General features: G+C 43.8%; 1 protein-coding gene across 3 annotated transcripts in view; it reads left to right on the forward strand.

Moving 5' to 3' along the window:
- trit1 (tRNA isopentenyltransferase 1) overlaps window positions 1-25039 on the forward strand; it is a 35245-nt gene that overhangs the window by 6385 nt on the left and 3821 nt on the right. The window contains exons 2-9 of one of the 3 annotated variants that reach the window (XM_055055896.1): window positions 6057-6196; window positions 7584-7683; window positions 7906-8060; window positions 10203-10339; window positions 11449-11557; window positions 15087-15199; window positions 15303-15380; window positions 17255-17637. In XM_055055896.1, coding sequence (XP_054911871.1) covers window positions 6057-6196; window positions 7584-7683; window positions 7906-8060; window positions 10203-10339; window positions 11449-11557; window positions 15087-15199; window positions 15303-15380; window positions 17255-17334 — 912 coding nt within the window. In that variant the 3' untranslated portion in view covers window positions 17335-17637. Of the gene's footprint in view, window positions 1-6056; window positions 6197-7583; window positions 7684-7905; window positions 8061-10202; window positions 10340-11448; window positions 11558-15086; window positions 15200-15302; window positions 15381-17254; window positions 17638-25039 lie in introns of those variants that run through there. The other 2 variants (XM_055055894.1, XM_055055893.1) reach the window with 2 other exon arrangements.

The raw sequence follows: 25039 nt of genomic DNA on the forward strand, positions 1-25039 counted from the left end.
TGGCTGTCTACTGTGGCTGTGACCTGTCTGGGCTCTGACGTGTCTGTTTGCATCGCATCTGAGGCGATGCTGCCTCCCACATTCAGCGCATACGACGCGCCGCTTTATGTCCTCCAAGCCGGTCCAGCTGACGAACCCAACGTGATCAGCGTGTTCGCGGGTCTGAGTGTGAATTACCGTCTGCGGGGCGTGGCGATTCTGGTTGGTTCTGTAAGGCGGAAAAGGAGGATGGCAGGGTGAGGGAGGAGGAGGAAGACACGAAGGAAGAGAGGAGGGTGATGGGTATACGGCATGAATGATTTATTAGTCTGGCATCACTGGGCCATTCCCCACAGAGAGACAGAGCAAGAGGAAGATGGAGAGATAAATTGATGAAGGATGGTGCCTTGAAGGGAAAAATAGGAACTGCATGAAGAGAGAAAAAGAGGAAGATGTTGATTTATCTGCAAGTGTAACTCAGGAAGAGATTCAGACAGAAGAATAAAAACAAACTGCCTGGGGTCAAAGCGGGAAGCCATTCCACCATCCGCAATCTGTACACACCGAGTCAGAATGACCATTTGAATCAAAGCAGTGAGGATGGAGGCTTCTTCATCTCTAACTTATTGTTCGTCTAAGCTATTGATGAATGAACCAGGGGCGTGTGTTTTGTTCAATTCGTCATTTTCTACTTTTGCCATTTTTGGTCACTTCACACCAAATTTTCTATGGGACTAAAACTATGTTTGATGCCCATATCTAAAGTACCATCTTACCTGTCTGAAAAACTAAATCTCATGGGCAGTGGGGGCAATATTGTGTGAAAGTAACGTATGTTAAAGGCACAACAGTCTTCAACAAAAATCCAAAATCACATGAGGCCATTGCTATTGTTTAGTGGAGGAAAGATGGCTGCTTTTAGAGACGTGCTGATTTTTATGTTTGTTCATCCAGTTTTTACTTGTTTTTTATTTTTTTTAAGAACCCGGCTGTTCCAACATGTTGAGTTGTGAAGGAGAAAGAACGCTTGGAGGTCAACGATTGGTTGGTTTCAACCAATTAGTCGGAAACGATGCCGTTCAACATCCACATGCTTTTATATTCTAACACTGCATTTAAAAGTAGCTCAACCTCTCTGTGTCCACACAATGCCTCTCTTAGCGCCATGTTTAAATCCAAACATGGATGTAAACATGTATAATCCAAGGAAGTTGTTTGAAGGATTGTGATTGGCTGATGTAGGTTTTAGCTTTGCCCTACAGTGCCCCCTATGGGTTTGGCATGTTTAAAACAACACAAAGCGGTGTGATTCAGCGGGATGAACACTTTTCTTAAACCGATCAGGTGTGGACGAGATTATGTTATAGAAACTAATATCTCTATTACATTGTTTTAAAAAGACCTGGCTACTTGTTGACTGGGCCATAAAATGCAGAGTCTGCAAAGGTGATAATATTATTAGTAGCTCTGTATGCACACAAACCATAATAACAACTAAGCTCCCTAAATAATTCTTGGTTAAAATGTATCCATTTCATTAGTAACATTTCCCCCTTTGGCTTCAGTCCGTTTCTTGTCTTTTTCCTGAATGAGCGCTTGTTCTCTGCACCCCTTTCATTTATCCTCCCTCTATTCTGTTTCTCTCTTGCTCTATTCTGCCTTCCGCGTTTATGTGGCAGAGGAACAGCTGTCTCGTGCAGAGCGTAAGGTTGGTCAGTCCGCTGGACTGCAGGCTCAAACACTGAGCTCATTGTCTCACACACACATACACACACACGCTCCCGTTAAGCCACTCGGTCACATCCATTCACATTCATTTCACAGTAAGACGGTAGGAGGAGGGGAACCGACACACCTGAATCCCCCGCTCTCTCCCTCCCCAATTTTCTAGGTTTTTATGAGATTAGGAATCAGAGACATTTAAGGTGATGAGTTCAGACTCCGAAACATTTCCTGAGGGATTCTCTTTTCTGCTTCTTCCAAAGAGTCACGGGTTGTTTCATTCCTTCGCTGCCTTGACGTAGCTTCCCAGTGCAGCGCCTCGGAAAAGCATTCAGAGCCTTTGAACTCAGTCACATTTTGTCCCACTTCAACCACAAATCAAATGACTCGGTCATGCTAGCCTATGAATGTGAGGGTTTCCACCCCAATGTACTATAAGACTGGCGGGCCACCAGGCTTTACTTGTGCTCCCTCCAGGCTTAGCATTGCTTATGTATTTAAGTCTTTATAAAATGTTTGTATTTTTAACTCTTTTATACTTGGTGTTCAGGTATTAATCCTCGATCTTTCAATAACACATAATTATCAAGAGATATTGATAATTGGTAAGGTTGGCCAGTCCGCTGGACTGTGAGAAATTTCCTGTCAACTTTTAACGTTTTTTTTTAACCCAAAAACACAACGGGAACAATGACACAACGACTGCCCTCCCATTCAAATGTTTGGTTCATTTATCTTGGATGTTTAAAATGTTTTCCATTTCCATCTTTTAAGTTTTTGTCAGTGTGTTTGCATTATTATTCCATTAGCATTATATTACTGATATAATCAAAAATTGTTTCAAGGTAACATTTATCGCAATGACCTCTGGAACGATTTGTCGTCCAGAAAAACCTATCATGACAAAATGTTCTTACGAGATGTTCACAGCTTGTTTTGATGTTTTTTTTTTCTCCTCTGACTTATTTGCACTGTTGTCTTTGTTTTCTTCTTTTTTAAAGAAACTCCTCTGAGGCCTCCACATGACAAAATGTTTTAAAAAAGACAAAAAAGTGGCTTTTCATGTCAATAGTTTGAGAGCTTGAGCTAAATTGTTCTGTTCTCTAAAAGGAAAAAACGCTTGCCGGCATCTTTTGCAGATTATTCCAAAACCGCTTTATGGATTTATTTTTTCTTGTTTTAAATCGTCGGACGGTGTAAAGTATGAGCCGCTAGATGCAAGTGATTATCGATTCTTTTCCTGTCCGTCTGTTGATAACCGTATTCTGTGTCGTCGCTCCGGCTCAGCCGACGGCCAGGGGAAAATGATGAGCATCATTTCACGTATTTACTTAGCAGGCCGCGAAGAAGTTATGCGCTTGTCTTAATTTATGGATTTGTGAAGGCATTTCCTTTTCGTCTCCTCCAGACGACGCGTAAACACCATTAGCTTTGGCGGCTCTCGTCTTTGATTTCTTTATGACTCCGAGCTCCAACGTCGCAGCAATTTGTAGCTCGTTTTCCACCGCCTCGACTTGAAGTCTTAATTTCTCTCTCATTTTCTCTCATTTGCTGCCCTCGCTCAGAGCTTTTTTTTTTCTTCTTCTTCTTTTCATTTCCCACTTCTCCACATTTTCCAGTTGAGTGACTCTCTTTGCACGTTGAAATTACATCACCTGCGTTTTCACTCGTCTTCTTCATCTTCGAGGAATTAATGAGCGGATCTTTCTGCCTCTATTTGATGTACATTAAAGCCATTAAGAACAGAGAAAGTGGCTTTACTGATATAAAGCCACTTTATTTCAGTTTCTTTTCTTCCTTTCCTGCCTTCTTTTGTCCTCACTTTCCTTCTTTCTTGTTTTTTTGTACTTTCTTGTAATCTTTTTTTTTTTTTCTTGCTTTCATTCTTGCACTACTGATTGTTTTGTTGAAAAATGTTTATTTGTTTTTGTTTTTTTTAAATGTGGAGTGTATTTGTCCAAAGTGGCTTTTCTATTTGGTGCTGGTTTTAGAGAATATGAGCTACTAATACAAATTGTAAAATGTTTTTTATAGGACAAGTAAAATTTTCCATTTCTATTTAAATAATGTCGTAGGGGAAGAAGTTGACGCAATCATCATTTTGATGGTTAAAAACTGAATTGGCTCTTAACTCTGTTCACGTAAATGTTTCTCCGGATATGAAATTCAGTTTTTTAAATGTATATTCATTGAAAAACGTGTGTTGTTAAAATAAAAAAGTCTCTATTTTTCTTCGAAATACACAGATCCCCAGATTTCAAATGCAGTGTGCTGTTTAAGCCTTGTGGGTCTCCATACAGTATCATTCAGCCATAGATCATCCATTCATCGGCTCGTGGTTTTGTCATGCAGAGAGGCCGTGCATAATTTATCACTCTGGGTTCCTTCGCCCTCCCCTGCTCCTTTCTTTTTGGCATGCTGCAGAGCTGAGAAACATTTGGTGGAGTACATTATGAGCCTCCTTGCCCCTTTTTACGCCCCTCTCCAAGGATGTGATCAATAACCCTCACTGGTTCACCCATGTCTGTTTCCTGGAGTGTGTCGTATTGCTGACCTTCTATAGAGCATTCAGAGCTAACGTACATGGTCTATCCTTATAGAAACGTGGAGGAATTGTAACAAATCTCCAACATGACTCCATCGACGCGTTACATGCTGAGCGATTGAGCTTCAGGTTGAAACCAAACTGAGTGAAGTTTAATGGCGATGAGTTTAGCGTTAGCCAGTTGTGGTATGTCAAAAGTGCTTAATTTTTTGTTGTTGTTGTTGTTGTGTATCGTCCTGTCATTCACTTACCTCTGAACTTGGAAGCTAACTCATCTTGTGGTGGACATACAGTGGACTCATGTTAACGACTAGCGCTTTAGCATTAGCGCAGCTAACTGTTTAGTTTGTGGTGTCCACAGCTGGAAGCGGACAAACCTATACGAAGCATAAATAACTTCCGTTTTGTTTCTCGATGAGACTCTAAAGGAAAAATGTCCACCTTTAGCTTGGACAAAGTGCTGACAGCTACTACTCTGCGCTTCGTGACGCCACATAAACGAGGAACATTCTGGCTTTTCCAAATTGTTAAATCTCACAGGACCTCTGGTTGAAGGTCTGCATGTAACTGTTTCTGTTTGTATTTGGATTGAAGTAACGTTAATTAAATCCACCAAAATCTTTCTAAATCATAACGTAATAATTTAACACAAAATTATTTGAGCTCTCATTCAACAGACAGTGTCCTTTTGGAAAATTCTACACAGAAGCTATATTAAAAGTGACATAATTTTAAAATATGATTAAAAAACATACAACTGTACTGTTTTTTTTTTCCCAACAACAATGTCATTACCCACCAAACTGAATGTGCTGACGAGTGACAAAAAATTAGGCTTTTGTCCACAAGGTTTGCGTCTCCTACCAGAACTTTAAAGCAGCCAGAGAAGGGGAACGTGAGCGCGGGACGTCCCAGCAGACGGTGTCCTGCATCTGTTCAAACTCCAGACACTGTGTGTGAAATGAAAATCCCAACGGGGCGCTGCTTGTCACCCAGCTATCACATTCCCTCACTCACCGATGGAAACAGGAGGCAGCGTGTGGACTGCTGTTGGATGTTGGCGGCAATCCCAAAGTTCTGCACACGCCGGGTACATTTAGATGTACAGCAACTGATTATTGAAGAGGGTATAGGTTATTTTCAGCATGACATTTTTTGATACAATGTCAATAAAACAGATTGTATTTTCAAGTTTTGCGACGGATGCCTGTCGGAAATCCTATCGGAAAACAAACTTCTTGGTTGGATGAAACTATTTTGAAATCTAAACCTGCAAAAATACACAAAGTGGCTGCATTTAATCATATTTATCAATATTTATTGATACACCTTAATTCAACAAACATTACGGAAAATACTAAAACTAACGATCTGGTTACTACGGACAGTTTTGGAGGGTAAACATCCTTAAGAGGAACGTATCGTAACAATAATGGATCGAAAGTGTTCCACAAAATTCATCACAATAAATAACAATACAACAAATACTCACCTGTAAGTGGGAGCACAAAGCTAATGTGGGCTTTACAGAAGCTCAGATTGGAGCAAAATAGTAAAAAGAACAATCCTGACAATACAGGGCAATTTTAGGTTTTATTTTAAACATCATTAATTGGAATTTGTGATGACAATGATAAATCAAGACATTATCATGGCACAAATTTATCACGAGAAATGATTAACAGTACGATCAGTGCCCGACCCGAACATTGTCCTCTGTAAAGAGGAACAGAACTGGAGTCAGAAGCAAAAGAGAGAGTCGCACCAACTACTGCATATTTTAATAGGTACTCATTTCTGTCCCTCGCAGGTGTACAAGGGTCTGGACATCATCACAAATAAGGTGACTGCCGAGGAGCGCGCCCAATGCACACACCACATGTTGGACTTCGTGGACCCGTTGGTGCGGACCTACACGGTGGTGGACTTCAGGAACAAAGCGCTGGAGCTCATATCCTGAACTCTGCAAATGTTTTCTTCCACCTGATTTCACGCCGTGCTATCGACCCGCCACGCGGCAGATCATTTGGCGGGAAAACTTGGCAGGTCTGATGTACTAATTGGCTCTGTTGACACCGTGTAAACAGATTCTTGCCTCTTGCAGATGTTTTCCTGGAAAAACGCAAAGCAGGAGATCAGTAGAGTTGATATTTATAGCGGAGTGCGTCTGCGGTGTGTCTTGACAAACACGCCAGCTAACAGGCGCCGGCTCTGGGCAGTCACGCCCCGCAGACGCTGGCCACATCACACAGATGTGCAGAGAGCAGGCGATAACTAGAGAGAGAGAGAGAGAGAGAGAAAGAGGGAGGTATTAATAGATCGGCGCCTGCACACACACACGCTCATTTCCCATTTTCTTTCCTGCACACACACACTTTGAGGAGATGCGGGAGCTCCAAGAATAGGATCAGTGCAGCAGGAACCTGCTGGTGGCGAAGAGGAAGAGCTGAATACAGATTAGGAGGAAAAGGAGAGAAACAGGGAGTCAGTGTGAGCTTAAGTTTGAGGACGCGGGATCTGATGTCGCATCATCCCCCCACACCACTAAAACACGCCACTTGCATAAGCCCCTCCCCCCCGTGGCTTCCCATCCTCTTGATTTTTGTTGCTGCTGCTTGTCAATAACCTTCCTCCGCTCTTCCACGAGTGCAGAGAGGCAGGCCTGTAAGTGGACAAAATGCGAGTGATGACGCCTGATGGGCTCTTATCTGGTTTGAGGGGTTATTTGATTAGCCCACAGTAAGAGGCGGCGGGGGAGGAGGCTCAGGATGAAAGAAGATGCGACAGAGGAAATAAGGTGTGGCACTTCTGTCTGCGTCGCCAAAGAGCTCACGTCCTCCAGTCTCCCTGTTTTCGCTGTTGCTCATTCGTTGGAGTTGAAGTGAGGATTCAAAGTGAGGAATCATGAGATGATAGTAAAACGCAAGCATCCATTATCTCTCTCCTACATCTTTAATAGGGACGCACCGACTCTTTGCTAGCCAGTCATGGATGTTTGAAAAAAATTTTCTAACAAGTCCGATTTTGGCCGATACCAATTTATTAGCGTTAACCGCTCGCATTCAGTTGTGGCCTAGTGTGCAGGGTAGGGTAGGATAACGGGGCAGAGGCTGATTTGTAGCAAAAGATCAAATTGGTTTCTTACATAAGCATCAGCCAACTGCATGAATATGAGGAAATTAATTGTTGCACCCGTAAGCTAGTGGGTAGTTTTACCCAGTAGGTTGCCAACACTCCCTTTAAGTTACTTCAATAACTAAAACTTATACAAAGGGTGGAATTTTATTTTTATTTGTTTAAGACAAAACGCAACGACGTCCTCCTTAACGTGCTCCAACGTCGGTGACATGCACAGCAGAAACAAGCTGCCCATCGTTGTAGGAGGAACAAACTATTACATCGAGTCTCTGCTGTGGAAGGTCCTGCTGGACACGGGGGTGAGCGAGTTTATGCAATACTTATCATCCTCCTTACTTCTCTTTATATTAAGTCAAGGGTTTAGATTTGGTGCTGTCTAGTTAGCTTGTTTGGAATCATCTTTTTCTTTTTTTTTTTATTAGTACACTAATGATACATTGTGGGTTTTTTGTACATTTAGTTAAATCTCAGCTAAAAAGCCTTGAATAATTGAAGACATGTGACGCGAACATGCCTCACAGCAGGAGGATGAACTGCATGACGGAGCAGACGGAGGCCAAAGCAAGAAGATGGAGCTGGAGAAGCTGGGAGGAGAGGAGTTGCATGAAAGGCTGGCTGAGGTGGACCCCAAAATGGCCGCCATGCTGCACCCGAATGACAAGCGCAAGATAGCCAGGTGACGCAGCTGGTAATGTCGCCATGCGTCACGGCTTAAACGTTCGCTTTCATTTACACTGTGCGGCCACATTGTTGTCGCTTCCGGTTGGTTCTGGTTTGATTTGGAGTCGTTTTCCGTTGAATACAGGAGTCACGGCAGCCCAAAGTCGGACCGGAGCAAAAATAAATGGGATGTGATGCAAAGCTTAAACAGATAACGTACGATCAGACTAAATCGTGTGAGACGACTAAACAGTCTTATGATTGTTTTTCTCCATATTTCATGAAAATATTGGAGGAACAAGAAAAATGGACCATAATTTTTTTTTTTTCTGGTCAGTTTGTGATTGTCTTTGAGGTCTGACCTGCTGGTTCTGTTTTTGACCACTTTCTAAAACACTTTTTTTTGTATTTGTTAGTTTAGTCACAGGAACAGACACTTTTAGCATTGCACGAGTAAAAACAAACTTAATCTGCAGTGTGAAAGAAGCAGGTTCCAGTCTTCGTAACCTAAAATGTAATAGCGTTTCTGCTAGCATGAATCTTTGCCTCAGTTTTAGTCAGAGGTAAATCTCGTTGAAGAGCTCCTTGTTTATTCAGAGACTATTTTCCATTACGATGGAGTTAAACAATATCCTGTTTCGACTTGGTGGGCCGTGGACTCGGCCCCAAACTCATAATCCACAATTTATAGCAAAAGCTCACCTGACAGATTGCTTTATTACATCTGGAAGCTACTTCTTTTTGTTCATTGTGACGCGTGAAGTTGTTGCCGCTGAAAGCCGTCGGCGCAATGGGGAAATAACAGGAATCAAATACTTGCTAGAAGAAAAACAAAGCAGTTAGAAACAATCCAGCTACAGAATAAAAGGAGTTAATTAAACTCGCGTTTGTGAGTAATATCTTGCAGTTTCCTGGGATGTTCTGAGGCGACACACGTTTTGAGGTAAAACAGCACAGCAGTTAGAGCTGTTTTTCTGAATCGCCGAATGCTGCAGATTCATATTTGCAGTTGATAAAATTAGGCCTCCAACGTACCGCGTGTTCCCTGAACTTCATTCACAACGTTCCCACCAGAGAAAGAGATAAAACTGGTTTCATCAATAAGGGGTTTTACTCTGGAAATTGGTAAATATGGTGAGAAAGTCAATAAGTTTTAATCAGTAACAGTCTATTTTTGTTTGAAGGGCCCAATATGAAGGTCAGCTGAAACCAGATATTTAAACTCACACAATATAATGAGGAGTAACAGTTTTATTGCTGCCTGTCACACATTTATCAGACTTAGCAAGTCCTGTTTTAAGCTAGTTAGGATTAACAAAAATAATGGGGGTTTTTTTTCTGTTTTTTTTTGTTGTAATTTTTAAAATGTATTTTAGAATATTCCATGTATTTTTGTTTTCACCATTTGAAAACAAAAATAGTTTTTTTTTAAATTTAACATTTATTTATACAGGTTCCCCCACTGAGATCCAACTGAGACCAGTTTTGATGAAACAAAACAGAAAAAGCTGCAGAAATGACATAATCTTCCCTTTGCTTCACACCAGGCTGCTCCTTGTGTTTTCATATCTTGCGGTTCATAGCTTGAATTATACCATTTGTTCCTTGGAGCAGCTCTGCTTCCCACTAGGTTTTTTTTTCTTTTTTCTCTGGGTTCAGCCTGAAGAGATTGGGCCCTCTCGGCCTGACAGCTGCACGCCGGTTTCCTCTCGTGAGCGCAGCTTGATGGGTAGCAGCAGGATCTGCTGTGTTTTATGGGAGCAGGTTAGGTTACCCTGTTCTTTATTCAGACTGGAGCTGACAGGCGTCATCTTTTCCTCCTGGCCTCGGTGTCCAGCCGGGTGTGACTAAAAAAGATGCGCTTTGCATTCAAAGCCGTTTCTTTGCGGGATCTTGTTATTTATCTCTTCACGTGTCCTTGGGGAGCGTTACCCAGCAGTCGTCGTCGTTGTCAGTGTTCACAACAACTTAACCCGCGTGATTAATTAGTGTCTCAGAAAAGGGAGCTGAAGGTTTTAATTTGCAGCGGATTTAGTGGATGAGTGGGCGGTTTACTCGGCTAATCTCGGTTTTACCCGGAGAGACTTTGGAGGCGAGAAAAAGGAATCTGGCTTGACGGAGAGAGAGCTTACCCTCTTTCCCCGCTTTTTGTTTGCAGAAGTCTTCAGATTCACAACGACACGGGTGTTCCTCACAGCCGCTGGCTGGAGGAGCAGAGGCAGGGCGGCGATGGCCTCGGAGGGCCCCTGAGGTTCCCTGACCCCTGCATCTTCTGGCTGCACGCAGACATGGAGGGTGAGGATGGCAGACATCATCTTCTTGTACATCATTTACTTACATTTTTAGCATGCTCAAATTTTATAGAAGAAAAATGATAAATATTTTTTAATACTGAATAAAAATCTTAAAAGTGTGGCGTGCATTTTCTTCCACCCCCCCGCCCTTTCCTGTGAGTGACGAGAAGAAAGCCATCGTTGAGTCAGAGCTATAAGAAGTATAGAAAACGGCAGTATGAAGTTGAACGTTTTGGCCTGTGTGTGAAATGCTATGCAAACTAACGCTACATTAGCCTGAACATGCTAACACCTGTTGGAAATATGAGGTCGGCAGCATCATGCTGAGGTAGATGGAGCTAAATTCAGGGCCGACCTGGAAGAAAATCTGTCACCAGATACTAGCAGGATCAGAACCACAAAGAAACCACAAATTAGTATGTTAGAGTGGTCTGGTCAAAGTCTAAATCTATTTGAGAATCTGTGGCAAAACTAAGGAATTGATTCCACATCCAATCAGACTGAGTTTGAGCCATTTCCTAGAGAAAAATCCTGTTCTTTAGATACAAAGTATTTCATTAGCGTTAGAGATGCACCGATAAATCGGCAAGCAGACAAATTGGGCCCAATTTCCGATATTTCCAGAGATTGGGGATCTGCCAATATTTGCATGAGAATCCAGTTTTATCCACTGAGGATTGATTGACACACTTGCGCAGCTAACAATCATCAACCACTGTTGCTAACTTGGCTGGCTTTATTGCATGCTCTCCAACAAAATAATCGGCATCAGCCAAAATCGGAATCAGCATGTTGGGCTTTTGAAAAATCCCCGATGGGCCGGAAACCCGCAATCGGTGCACCTCTTGGTAGAGTTTCAGCTCTAATTAAAACAATAACTGGTTCTAGAAAGTCTCCACTCAAGGGGGTCAAAGAAATTTACATGTCCGATTTCACATCACATGTTTCAGTTAACAATGAAAACATTTCCATACTTGAAGAGTTTACTCTGACACATCAAGTCCCAACAAGATGCGCAGACTTTTGAGATTGGCGACATGTGGTATGAAAACTTTTGCAAGGCGCCATATTTGTAGACGTCAGGACAGACAAACACGTCTTGTGTTTTAGCTCTGGACCGGCGCTTGGACGCCCGTGTAGAGGAGATGCTGGCTACAGGCCTGTTAGAGGAACTCCGGGATTTCCATCTCCGATACAACCGACAGAAAGTCCAGGACAGGTGAGGAGTTCATTTATGCAACTCAAATTTTCGTTGCCTGTATTGAGATAAAGTTGCTTGTTCCCTTCCTCAAATACGCTCAAAGTGAACCCTACAAAGGTGGGTGAAGCTTATTATCGCAGTCTCTGAATCCAGAGGTTTATAAGTTTCTTAAAAAGCGCTCCGCTCGCAGCCGGAGGAAACTTTGGCGACGTCAGGACAAAGCAATTTCTCAGACATCTCTCCTCTCCAGCTGGAACCATAAAAGGCTCTCTCCACTTTGTCCCTCGGCGCTCCCCCAAAACCTGTAAACACACTTTGAGAGGAAAGTTGCCAGTGTGTTGCTTTAGCACCCACTGGGAACGTTGCTTCTGTTTTACCTCAGACAGAAGCAACGTGTTTGAGATATGCGCTGGTTTTGAGGCATTTCTTCGCTTCATAAACCAAAAGCTCCTCCCATCAGACCGCCAGCGTCTGTTCAAGAACCGATTTACTGATGCTGCTGAGCGAGCGAGAGGAATCTGATGAGTACGGTTTTATTTCTGATTTGGAGATTGCCGCTCTCAATTCCTCTGCGTAACCGGGGCGATGGGGGGGAAGTGAGCTCTGCCAAGCGACAGTCCGGTTACGTATCGGCCCCGTCGCAGTCTGACGGGTCACTTGCTGCGCGCTGTCTGATCCCAGTGGCCTGCAGACCTATTTAGTGACGGCCCAGACCGGGGCGAATGACGAGTCCCTCTCTCTATGCCTATCAAGCAGATCTTTGATCGGAGTTTATAAAGGAATGTATATTCCCCCATTGAAGATCCAATCTTTCCACAGATTTCCAGGCCCCGATCTTGTTTATTCAGGGGCTTCAGAGTAAAGGGGACGGCAGATCTCGAGTGTGTTCTTCAAAGCAAGCAAGTGACCTTCAGTCAACTCGTCGGCAGCTCCCTCTGATTGCTCCCAAGGCTGCCACTGTTGATCAGTCATCGTCTGTGTGAGGCGTGACTAAAGGTCGCAAGACGCGGTCTGGATTCATCAGGATTGTCTCGGTTTCTTGCCGGCTTTCCAGCGTCCTTCAGATGTTCGGTTTGGCAGCGATGACAGAATGCCTTTGTTTTTTCCTTCTGATAATCCACATACCTGAGAAAGACGTTCCCTTGAGGCCTAGTGCAATCACTTTTCTTTCATTGTCTTGTGTAATTGAAGAGCCATTTAAATTTTTTTTTTTTTTTTTTTTTTTTTGATAAGCGGACAGTAGGAACAGAAGAAGAATCCCAGCGATCGTCCTTGAATTCCAAAGTTGGAGGCACGATGGAAAACGTCTGGATTGACTTTCCCGCTCGCAAGCTCTCCAGAAATTGATCCAGGGAGAGTTATTTTTATTTCTAGCTGCAAGCCTTTCCTCTCCGTCTGGTACCCTTCCACCGGGACTTTTCTAAGTTCCAATTTGCTTTTTTTAGAGTTGCGCACATTAGATTTACATGTCCGATTTCAAATCTCCAGTTTTTGTAAGGAAGAGGTATATGTTTTCCCTTAGCTTTCTGCCCTTAGCAGTCATTAATTATTTCGATTAGGAGCAGAGGAGCCACCAGACTGTGTGGGTGGAGAACAGCGCCATGAAACAGGGTCACATTAAGGTTCTTATATATAGAGCGACTTTGCTGCTGAACGTCTGCTGAAAGGTTCAACAGATAACCTTTCTGTTACATGCTGAAAGTCTTGCTCTCTCTCGCTCTTTTGCAGCTTCTCTAAGTAGATTCCAGATACTTCCACCACACTGATTCCTAAATTACCGTCTGCAGTAAAGCGGCGTTCTTGTCAGCCTGAGCTGTTAGCGCTTAGCATCCCGCAGTCAGAGATCAGAAATCGTTTCGATTTTGTTTGTTCTGTGTGAAGTTTGATCACGCCCCTCAGTGGGCTTCAGTAATAACTTAATCTCTGTGATGCCCAAATGCAGTAGTGTGTGTGGGTGTGTGAAATGGTGTCACTGTGGGAGTCAGATGCTGAGGATGCTGCTTGTTTCTCTTCTGTGCCCCCCGTTCCCTCTTCATCCCATCCCACCTTCTGCTCCTCGTCATCCTTTCCCTTCCTGGCCATCTGATCATCCGTTCACTTTCCGCCCCACTCACCTCTCGCTCTGCTGCTCTCTCTTTCTTTCTCTCTCTCTTCCGCTCTTGTGTCTCCATCCCTTGCTGGTTGCCGTGACCAGACAGCAAGGTCAGATCTCTCCCTCCTTCGTTCTCTCTTTTCTCTTCCTCCCTACACTTCCTGTCCTCCGGAGCTTGTTCTCCAGCTTCTGCCTCTTTCCGACTGGCCAGTTTGATTTTTTCCTCCTCCTTCTCGTTCCTCTTCCGAGTGTGTGGATTTAGGGATCGGGTACCTGAGACGCAACACTTTTCTTTCTTTCTTTTCTTTGTAGCAATAATAGTTGATTAAATGTGGCGCTTTTCTTTTCTTTTCGCTACTGCAGGTTGGTGTCGGCTGATGCTTCAAACCAATAAAAACCTACAAACACAGAAGGCGATCTGTATCGAATCTGTCAGCATGCGTCGATCCGTCTCTTTAATCAACAAGAACTAAAAAAGCAATTTGAAGAAAGAGCAGTGGGCGTATCTAGAATCCATTTACATTTTTAAAATCATCTTCTTTGATGTTAAGTATTAAACCGAATTACAAGATGTTTACTGTAGCAGTAGAAAGTTAGTTGAGCTAACTAACCCACCAACCATGGATGCTAGCTCTGCTAGCGCTGAAGCACTGTACTGACACAATATTTGGCAGAAGCTAATGCTAAAGCGCTAACTTCAGTTCAACTCCTCTGCCTGTGTTTAACTTTCTTCCTGTATGTTGTTTTGTTGGAGATAAAGTTACTGGGGAAAAACAAAATGAGAGCAAAATACTTCTGAAAAATACCGTTAGAACATACAAGTCCACGGACGTTTTGTAACTTTTAGAGTGTCTCTGATGATACCGGGATGCACTTTTATTTAAACGGCAAAAAAAAAAAAAAAGCAGCTGTATTGACCTGTGATGGTATTTTTGGGTTTCTGGAGACTTCTTTCAGCATTTTGCAGCTTCCTCTCCAGGTGAAATAACTTGGGCTGAGCATGTTATCCCTCTAATTGCCGACTCCCACAGTGAAATGTCTGAGATCCAATTCTTTTGAGAACTTTTTACCAGACTTCCTTCCTACAAACTTCCTTCTGGATTCCTCAGATCTTATCACAACCAATTTCTGATTTGTGCTCAGCATTTAGTGTCTGATCCAGTCTGTGTCTGTAAACAAGTTGAGTATTTATTGCTGGGAGAGTAGCCTGCTGAGTTTTACCACCTGTGGGTCATCATGTCTCCTACGCTCAGATGATTTTTGTTTATTTATTCTATTTTTTTTTTGCCAGTCACTCTATTTCTGGGAGGGTTTTTTTTTTGACATCTGCATGTGGGGCTGGAAGGAGTGATGGAGGGGAAGGAAAATGAGATCTGAATCACCGGCGCCATAAATGTCACGTCAAGGGAGGAAAGTTTACATATCGACGGGTCGTGTTTCCTCTGCTTCCCGCAGCCAAGACTATCAACACGGGATTTTCCAGTCGATCGGCTTTAAGGAGTTCCACGACTACCTGACGGCTCCGGAGAGCAGCAGCCAGCAGGAGAAAAACAAGCTGAGAGACAAAGGTCAGAGGAACACCTGCCTAGACTTCACACTCGCCGGTTTTGCGGTCTGGTTGATTGTTCGTTGTTTCTGCTTCATCTTTTCCCTCTTTGAACTCTTTTTCAGGCGTGGAAGCTTTGAAGATCGCCACAAGGCGCTACGCCCGCAAACAGAATAAGTGGGTCCGAAACCGTTTCCTCAAACGTGAGTTTCTGTCTGAGTAGACTGTGTGTGAGTGAGTGTGTGTGTGTGTGTGTTTTCTCCTTCAGAGTGGAGAATCTTCATGATCAGTCTCTGTTTCACAAACTGAGCTTCCGGCACCTTGTTAAACGCCTAAAGAGTCTCTGTGAGACTGTATTTTATTGTGAAAATGCGTGTTTGTTTCTGGCTCTCCTTTTGATACAGAGAAGCTTGTAAAAGTATTCCTGTGGCTTCACGTCTTTTTTTTGTTAATCCCCACACGAGAAACACAAACTTTGGTGTACTTTGCAGAAACAAAACCCATTGCGACTTGAAACTCATTTGTCACGACTACAAACCAATAGAGATGCACCGATTCCAGCTTTCTGGCCAATCACCGATCTTTAAAAAAAATTACCTGCCGATTTTGACGTTGGCCAATTCTGTTTTGCTCTGGTTTTAGTCAGAATAGCTGCAAAATATAGCGACAAAAGTCAAACAGAGGTCTGACTGCCGTGCACCTGGTGGGTGGAAGGAAGTTCTTGCTCGTCCGCCATGTTTTTCCGCACGCAGCTGTCCGCGTAGTTTCAGAGATTCCACCGGAGGAACACGTAGTTGCTGAAACGACGGAATACGACTTCGTGGACGCATCAAACATAACCCAAACTATCGTCTTGCACTTTGTAATTGTGGCTTTTTATTTTTTGGAAGAGTAGCAGGAAGAAAAGAGTGACGTGTTGGGAGGACCGAGCTGTCTCGTCAGAGGAGACAAAAACTGAACCATTTTGACATTCGTTCATCATGCTGTGTTGCTGATAAGCTGACACCATGTTCTAACTCAGACGTTAGAACATGTTTGGTGAATACATCGTGCTAGTTAGCCTAGCCACCGGTGACTACGGAGAAACGGTTTTCCTGTAGCAGTCGAATGTTTCTCCGCCATTGGCACATTTAGCAGCCTGTTCACTGGTTGATTGGCAACGCTAAGCCCCTCCTCCTGCCTCTGATTGGTTGTTTTTGACAGGTAGTGGTGCACTTCTTCAGATGGCAATAGCAGAGGTGGAGGAAATTGTTTTCATAGATTATCTGTTTCATAAATGACACCGACAGTTTCAACAAATATGTAAGAAATATATTTTTTTAATCAAATTCATGTACTGCAGCTTTAAATTAAGAATAATGTATAAAAGTACGAGAAAGGGGGACATGACAAAATAAGTTTATCCTGCGGCCTACCTCCTTGGTGAATAAATAGTTATCAAAAATATGTATCATGAACATTTTAGAATGAGTAAACTAAACTTTACAGCAGCTTCTTTCACACAGTTTTCAGACTGGGAAGGATAACGGTACGACAGGAAGACTTGGGTGAGACGAGGTGGACAGTTGGAGCTTCGGTGTCGCAGAATAATGCTCCACCGTCCGCCTGCAGCTCAGAAACTTTAGCTGCGTTCTCCCAGTTCTTGTCCTCCGCTGCCCCCCCTGCTCTCCCCAGCATTTGGGCGCCGGCCCAGATTAGCCGTCGCAGCACGATGGACGCGTGCCCACGAACGCTGGCAAGCTCTCGCTCCGGTCGCGGCCCGTTTCACCTCCGCCTGCGTGTTTCCAAACATCCAGAAGGCGGCCGGCTGTGTCCCAGCCAGCGGCGTGGCCTTTAGTAACCCCGCCTCCTAATCCTGTTAGCCCCAAGTGGCTTAAAGGCCACAGCCGGGCCCTAAACCTCCACACCCGGTCTTTGTGACCGCCCACCTGCTTGCCTGCACCATATGGCCTTGTGTGTGTATGCGTGTGTGTATGCGTGCACGCACCTAGCTGTGTCACTGCTGCCTCACACACGCTTTAATACGTCTGGAGTCGTCTGAATTTTGCGTTTGTGTTTTGCTTGTGCCTCTCTTCAGAGGAGTCATGTCGACGCTGCGTGAAGCTGCTCGCCGATCCTGGAAGCCTGGATTTAACGGTGCTTTATGTGACAGTTTAGGCAGCATCATGCTATGGGAAAGCGCAGATTTTTTTTTATTTTTCATTTTCTCATCCTTCCTTGCTTTGCGTCCAACCATCTATTGGTCATTCATCTGATTGTCAGTGGATATTCAGCCATCCGTCCATCTGTGAATCTTCATTCTTTCCTCCTTTTCTGCCTGTGATTCTTAAGTTCTTCCTCCGACTTTAAAGAATCGACTTTAATCTGGTTCTGGTTCTGCTCTGGACCCCCAGATAATAAATGGAACATTGATCAACATGTTTGACGCGTATTATTTGCTACTGGTTTCTCGATTGTTGACTGCAGGTGTTTTTTATGAAATGTTCTATAAAAACTCGTCTTTGATTGATTTTCTCATCCATATGAAGCATTTCAGCCTCCAACCCATTGATTAGTCAATCATCCATCCGTCCGTCCGTCGATTATCCATTGATCCGTCCATACAGTCTATATTTATTCCAGGTTCTGTAAAGATTTTAAAGCCTAATCTTTACAGAAGAGTCTCCCATAAATTCAACAGGAGTTTTTGTATATCTACCTTTAAACTTCTGGTAAAAAGGAACTCTCTTATTTTAAACATGAGAAGCTTAAGAATTTCACACACACACACATGCATTATTATTTCTCAGAGCGGTGTGTGTAGCTCAGGTGGAACCCGGTTCTCCAGCTGGATCGGTTTGTTAAACAGGCGTCCGGCAGGTGTTGGCCGTCCCCTCGGCTTTGGTTACCGAGGGGATTTAAACAGCCGGTCGGCCAGCTCAAATGAAAGCTAGCTCACAGTGACTTAGCTTTAAGTGCATGTGTAGACTGGCTGTAAACATACAGCGCTGGTGTGTGCGTGCGCGTGTGTGTGTCAGCGTCTTTCAGAAAGGGCTGTTTTAATTGAAGGATTGAATTACCCTTAATGAAAATGGTAATGTGAGGTTATATTCATTTCATTAAGTGGCAAAATATCGGCCCCCCACATTCACACACACACACCGACGCACACACACACACACACACACACATCTGTAAGCACAATAAACAGGTGTAGCTTGACTGTAAATAAAAGATACAGCAGTGTCTGTATCTTTTATTTAAAAGAGTGAGTGAGTGGATGGAGCGACACGCGGACGGAGAGGGGAGGTAACCCGACTCAGCCGGGGGCAACAGGTGCGGGGCGAGTTCACACCTCCATCTTCCAGCGAGTAGCGAAGCAGGCACAAGCGCGCACACACACGCACACGCACGCACACACGCACACACACACACACACACACACACGCACACAAAAGATAAAATCAAGACTGGAATTGTTTTCACAAGGTGTGTGTGTGTGTGTGTGTGTGTGTGTGTGTGTGTGTGTGTGTGTGTGTGTGTGTGTGTGTGTGTGTGTGTGTGTGAGACTTAAGAGACCTTATTTAATTTCCAGACACAGGTCTGTGTTAGTCAGTGATTACCCGCTGGCTTTTAAAAGCATGTGACTCAGAGGAGGCGATTCATTAATAAATTACCTCTGTGTGAAGAAGAAGAAAACGTTCTGACGTTATTGTTTGAATAGCTTTAATTTCTTTTTATTTCTTTTTTACATTTGCATCGAGAGAGTCGAGTCCCAGAATATTGTGTGTTCGCGTTTCGGTTTATCCCACAGCATAATGCTGCCACCGCCACCACCGTGCGCTTTGGTGTGTTTAAAGTGATCCAGAGATTTCTGGAACACATTTTACTTCATTTTTTTGTCATTATTATTATTTCAGCTTTTTCTTACTTCATTTTTTTTATCGTTAAACGTCATCCTTCCACATGACTTTATTCAGCCGATGCTATGACTTTTTGCTCCATTTCCTTTGCAAACGTGCGCAAAGCCCTCTCCCCCTTCCATTTTGCCAAATTTTAGGGGGGTTCCTGGTTGCAAAAACAACCAGGAACGAACAGCTGGACCGAGATGTTACAGTTAAATTCATTTCAGGAACACGTATTTCCATAAGTCTCCTGTCTGTCGGTTATGAACAACGGATTGAAGCGGGAGCTGAGGAAGACACAAGGTGGAAGAGGAACTGAAAGAAAGCGGAACAGCGAGTTGGGGCGGCGGTCCAGTTGGAGGGACAGCCATCGAATCCCAGCTGGTCCAGGAGACAAGTTAACAGCAGCACACACACACACACACACACACACACTCAGCAAACACGAGAGCGGGCTCTGCCAGTGACTCTTGGCCCGCTTATTGCAACAGGTGGACTACTGTTTCAACACACAATACACACATTCGAGCGCTGGCAAGCAGCTGCTGAGCGGCGGATTATTCTCCGTGTTTTTAGCAAAGCGATCTCCCCGTACGAGCCTGAAAGCGAACCTTTTTGCTTTGTGTGTATGTGGGGCTCCGGGTTCCTCGTGTTGTGTGAACACTTAGATCTGTTTACAGTCAGGATGCTCTAATGGAGGATTAGATAATTAGATTTCAGGTTAAAGACGGGCTTTGCGGCCAGGCTTAGACTGTTTAATGTCAGTTTAATGTTCTCTGAAGTGGTATATTTGTCGTTCGCCCCTTCGCCGTCGTCTTATCGGTTGTCGCCTGACAAAGGAGGGGATTAGAAGTTTTGGATTTCACCAGAACGGAGGACGAGGTTACAGGGGTTCCCGTCCAGCACCTGCGCCTCGCAGCGTCCACCGTCTCTTTGACCTGCCCCAGTGGGGAGGCTGGTGAATGCCAGGGGGCAATTATGGGATGAGTGCTGGTGTTCAGAGAGATAAAGGCACAAAGCATCCGGTGGGAGCGGGACGCCGACTGCTGCCGGTGGACCATTTATCGACAACGCTAAAAAGGAGAATAAAAGCGTCCCGTTTCGGTGGCGCTTGCCCGCCGCCCAGCTGTTGCTCCTCGCGGCATGGTTCCAAAAGCGTTGCATGAAATGGAGGCATCTGCAGCTGTAAAAGGAAGTCAAGCTTTGTTCCAGTGTCACCTTTCAATGTGTAAACATCACAAAGTTCTTCATAGTCACAGTTAACAAGCTGACATCATCACAAGCTAACATCGGCCTGCGCCTTCTGTCCGCAGACAGTTGAGACTCGCAGTCAAGCAAACCGATGGCCTGCATTTTTCATGACAAATTCCTTCATTTGCCACAGTCCTCATGGATTCTTGCAAGTTCCAGGAGCTAGTTGGGCTCCTGGTCCTGGTACTTTAACTGGGCCGTTCTAACACAGTCATTCTGACTCTCCAGGCTCTCCCTTATCAGCTCTCAGTCACTGCGTTTCTGTTACAAATGTGCAAAATGATGTCCATATTACGCAAATGTAGAAAAAAAGCTCTATGCGCAATCGTAGTCACATGTGAATAAGTCTGTTAAAAACATACTACATCCAATACTTCCTGTTGTCGTCTTCCTGGTTTGCGCCAGCATCCGCTTGCTTATCGTGTGACTCGTGTGATGGGGGAAAGGTGTTTGTTTCCATTGCAGTTTTGTGAAATAAGCCAATTTTGATATGGCCGAAAATCCACCTCATCCTGGCGCCACAACGTTTTATAGACAAATAAGAGAAGTTTGATGAATCGGTACAATATTCTGTGTCACAAGCACTAAAACTGTATTTAAATGTTGCAGGTGTGGATCTAGTTTTAGCTAAAGTCTGTGTATCAAAAGTCAGAACAAATGACAATGAATTCTAATGAAGTATTGAATAGGTAAAGATTTGAGGTAGAGTTTCCAGGCTACTGAAACGTATCCCGTCAGTGCATCCTTCCACTCAACTTTCCACTTATTTACAAGGACCTAAACAACTTTCTGTTCTTCTAGAGTGCGATCTAGGTCTTAATAGTTTTATTTTTTGATCTGGGTTTGTAAAATCACTTTAAAATAACATTCTGAATTTATTAAGATGCAACTGTTGATCGGTTGCATTGCAGCCATGTTAATTGGTTTGCTACTCTGCTCATATTTGTTTCAGCATCTTAGCAGCAAACTGTTGCCATTATGTTCTACATTTCAGAACTTATGTTACGTTTTGTTGGAATTAAAAAATGAAAAAATGCCGCCTGCAGCCGGATTGTAGGGAACGAGACTCTCGGCCTCTTCCTGCGTGACTCTCACACAGACGGAAACGCGGTGAACCAGTAAGCGGCGCGGTTCTGATTGACCCCAACTGTGGTTAAAAAAATAAATAAATAAAAAAATCAACACATTCAAACGGAGGCCAGAGCGCGAGGGGCGAGTAAACACAGAAAAGCTCACGCTGTGATGCTAAATGAGGCAGGTGCAGAGAGAGATGTTTGCCGTTTTGCAACCTGTTTATTCTGCTTTCAGGCTCTTCGTCGGCTAGTTAAACGCTCACAGCTTGCCCCGGCTGGAAAAAGAGCAAGCCACACCGCGTGTTCAAACGCTCCACTGCTTATCAAATCCCCCTCTATGCAAATTCAAACGGGAGGTGGTTAAAATGCTGAAAACCGTTTCTGGATGCAGGTTTCTGGTGCTTGTGAAGCCGAGTTATTTTTTCTCTTTTTTTCATGTCAGGCAGCCTTGTGTTCCTCTGTAATAACAGAGGCCTGGAAGGTTCCCTCGAAGAGCTGCAAGCATCAGTCAGGGTGCTGCCTGCTGCCCTCCAATTCACACTTGAGTCTGTGTGGAAAGGATTAGGCCATAATTGAGTTGGTAAACAGTACTTTAAGGTTAATGGGATTCATTTGCATGAGAATCTGCTTAAAGGTGGAGCCGGCCAGTCTGCAGAAGGACCGATCATATTTGAACTCGGGAGACGAATAAATACAGACCTCTTTTCTGTGCTTCGAAAAATCTGACTCGCAAGGACATGCGGCGTTGGGTCAATGCCTCCCACTGAAGGACAGTCTGGCTGAATGGGAAAGTTTTCTCTCATATGTCTCCAGATGTTTGTGCACCATTTGGAGAAAAAGAAACCCAGAAAAAATGAGGCATCAATCTTAACAGGTCACCATGGCAGTTTCCTAGCAGAGATGCACCGATCCAATCGTAATATCTGTATCGGTCCCGAAATTGAAATGAAGACCAGAGACAATGTGCATAATTTGAAAGAGCGGAGCAGATCAACGTTGACGCAACGCATGGCTGTGGTAAACAGGAATTGGGTTGCAAACTAGTGTCCCTGAAACTAGAGTCTCTGTTTCAGAGAATAAAAACAGAGAATTTTTAGGAATGTTTCTCTGTTTGGCAAGTTGTTCAATTATGTCAACTTGCATTAATGCTACATGCTGTCTGGAGACATGGCAAAAAAAAATACTATTCTAATGCTACAACAGCGCAAACAGCCGAACGGTGAGGTAAACGTTTTTTATGTCAAAACTTATGTTCCTGTCTCACCCTTAGCACGTTAACTCTTTTTTTAAAAAAATAAAAACTTTTTTGTAAAACTGAGGAAACTATTTTGAATTCTGCCATTTCTATAAACGTTTCCTAATGCGATGCAGCTTCAGATTTGGACTTTAACTGGGCCGTTCTAACACATAGCCAGTCCGTGCCGTATGTCTGCATGTTCCGGGTTGTTGGAAGGTGAACCTCCGTCATCTTGGTCGTTGTCATGCTCTGTGCTACACTTTCCATCTTCAGATGGTGGATTGAACATTTCTGTGTGAGATGTTCAAAGTTTGGGATAAAAAAAAAAACAGTTGTAAGAGGTGTCATCAAAGGTTCTGGACGGCTGAAGCTGATCTTCAGGCCTTCCCGGTTGGTTATTTAAAATAACAAAAGCTGTTTTTAAAGGAGGGGTTGAATCAGCATCCAGCCTCCAATAGGAAACCTGACGGTTCTGTTTGGGTCTTCTATTGTTGTGTTGACTTGCAAACCCATCTGGAGCCAACTCGTTTTATTTATGCCTAAAGCAGTTGGACAAAAGCCGTACAAATTAGTGAGGATACGCTAACGAGAAGGGGTTCACTTCATGGACTAAATGAGCGTGATTGCATTGAAAAAGTAATCGCTATTGGCTCTAATACATCCATGTTCGATATATTCGGCCTCAGCCACCCCGGGTAGTGAAGAGTGAAAATAACAGGAAGGCAAATTTTGAAGCACCTGCCAAAAGTTTGGAACCAGTTTGTAATTTGAAGATGTGAGAGAGTGTTGCCTTTCCTCTCTAGTATCTGGTCTAAGTGGTGAGTTTAATGACGTCTTGGTGCCAGAAAGCCTCCAAATCTGAACAAGCAAAACTAAATTCAGACTCCCCACATCGCGTTTCAGATCAGTGATTTTAACAACAGCCCGCTGTTTCAAAAAGCTGGACTGCCTGTTGTTGCTGTTGTTGACAGAAAGACGTTTTTGGCTGTAACGCGCCAAATTGAAGCTTTTGTTTTCAGAGTGGAAGTGGGCGTTTCCACAGCGCCGACACCGGTTGGCTAAATCCAGCAGCAGAAATCTGAAGCGGATAGAAGTCACTCATCTGCAGCGACTGTTTCAAAACATCCAGCGAGAAAATCGGAAGTTATGGGTTCGTGTTTGTTTTTTTAATGATAATTTCATTTTTGTTTCCAACAGACTACAACTATTTCCCATTATTTAGCCCTCCACACTTTATAAACATCTCTTAAACATCTAATCTAACTAGTATCGGTTATTAAAACAGTTTTATTTATGCCGATGCTCTTATTCTGAAATGTAACGGAACATCCTGGGTTAAGAGGAGTTCATGTCGGATCGGCCAAAACAATCTGCCTGATACAACTTTCAGTTTGTCTATTAAACTAAATTAACAAGTTAAAAGTAAGCTTGCAATAATAGAAAAAAAAAGTCAAATGACAGTCATTAATTTCGTCCAATCAGGTGTGGGTTTGTCTCCAGACATACAGATGTTACAAAGATCTTAAAGAGGCAGTGGCTCAGGGCTGCAGTTTTGGGGGGCGGTTTCTACTTTTCATTCATGCATGTTTTTGCATTGTGCCTAATCTAAAACTCATAAGCCCACATCGTGTGAATTGTTTTATTGGGATTTTTATGAATGTCAACGTCATTCAAGTACTTGAAAGTTGAATGTTTTTTAGGGGGGGACTCTGCAAAGGACGACCTCTTGGTGTCATTTTTTATTAGTGGAAGAACTCCTCTGTTGCAGGTAGGGCACCAAACCGGTTCCAGTCCCGGGGCCAAACCAGAACAGACGAGCTTACTCCCTTCACTTTGGGTTTTTTGTTTTGTTTTTGCTTTTGTTTAATGTACTAAAGCTCCTTTATTTCCTGTGTGGGTGTAAAACAACCCCCGTTTTCACACTCGTTAAGAGGGGTGGAGGGAAAATGCTTCTTGGTTTTTAAAGCGCAGGATTTGTACTCGGACCCCTTTACTTTGATACCCCTAAATAACCAGTAAACAGCATCTGTTCAGTCTGTCGTCTGGAAAGTGGAAACGTATGGAGCTAAATACGAGACGCAATAAACATTTGAGGCTAAAATCTGTCAAGGTTTTTGTTTGTAACAGGCTGCATGCTGTCGTTGCATCAGCCCGTCCTGACTCGGTGGAGGGCAGCGAAGGCCTGGCCCAGACACTGCTGACTGGTGCAAAACGAACACACACACACGCACACACACACACACACACACACACACACACAAACACTCGGGGGGGCAGGAAGCCGTCAGAGAGCAAGGGAGTGACTGAAAGCCGAAACGAGACTGATGGGAACGGGAAGGGATGCTGCGCAGGAGGATGATGGGAGGAGGAAGGAGAGGAAGACATTATCGAGCCGCTGTGAGTCAGCAGGTTGACGA

The sequence above is a fragment of the Poeciliopsis prolifica genome, unplaced genomic scaffold (assembly GCF_027474105.1).
Source record: "Poeciliopsis prolifica strain line A6 unplaced genomic scaffold, Auburn_PproV2 SCAFFOLD043, whole genome shotgun sequence".
NCBI classification, from domain to species: Eukaryota; Metazoa; Chordata; class Actinopteri; order Cyprinodontiformes; family Poeciliidae; genus Poeciliopsis; species Poeciliopsis prolifica.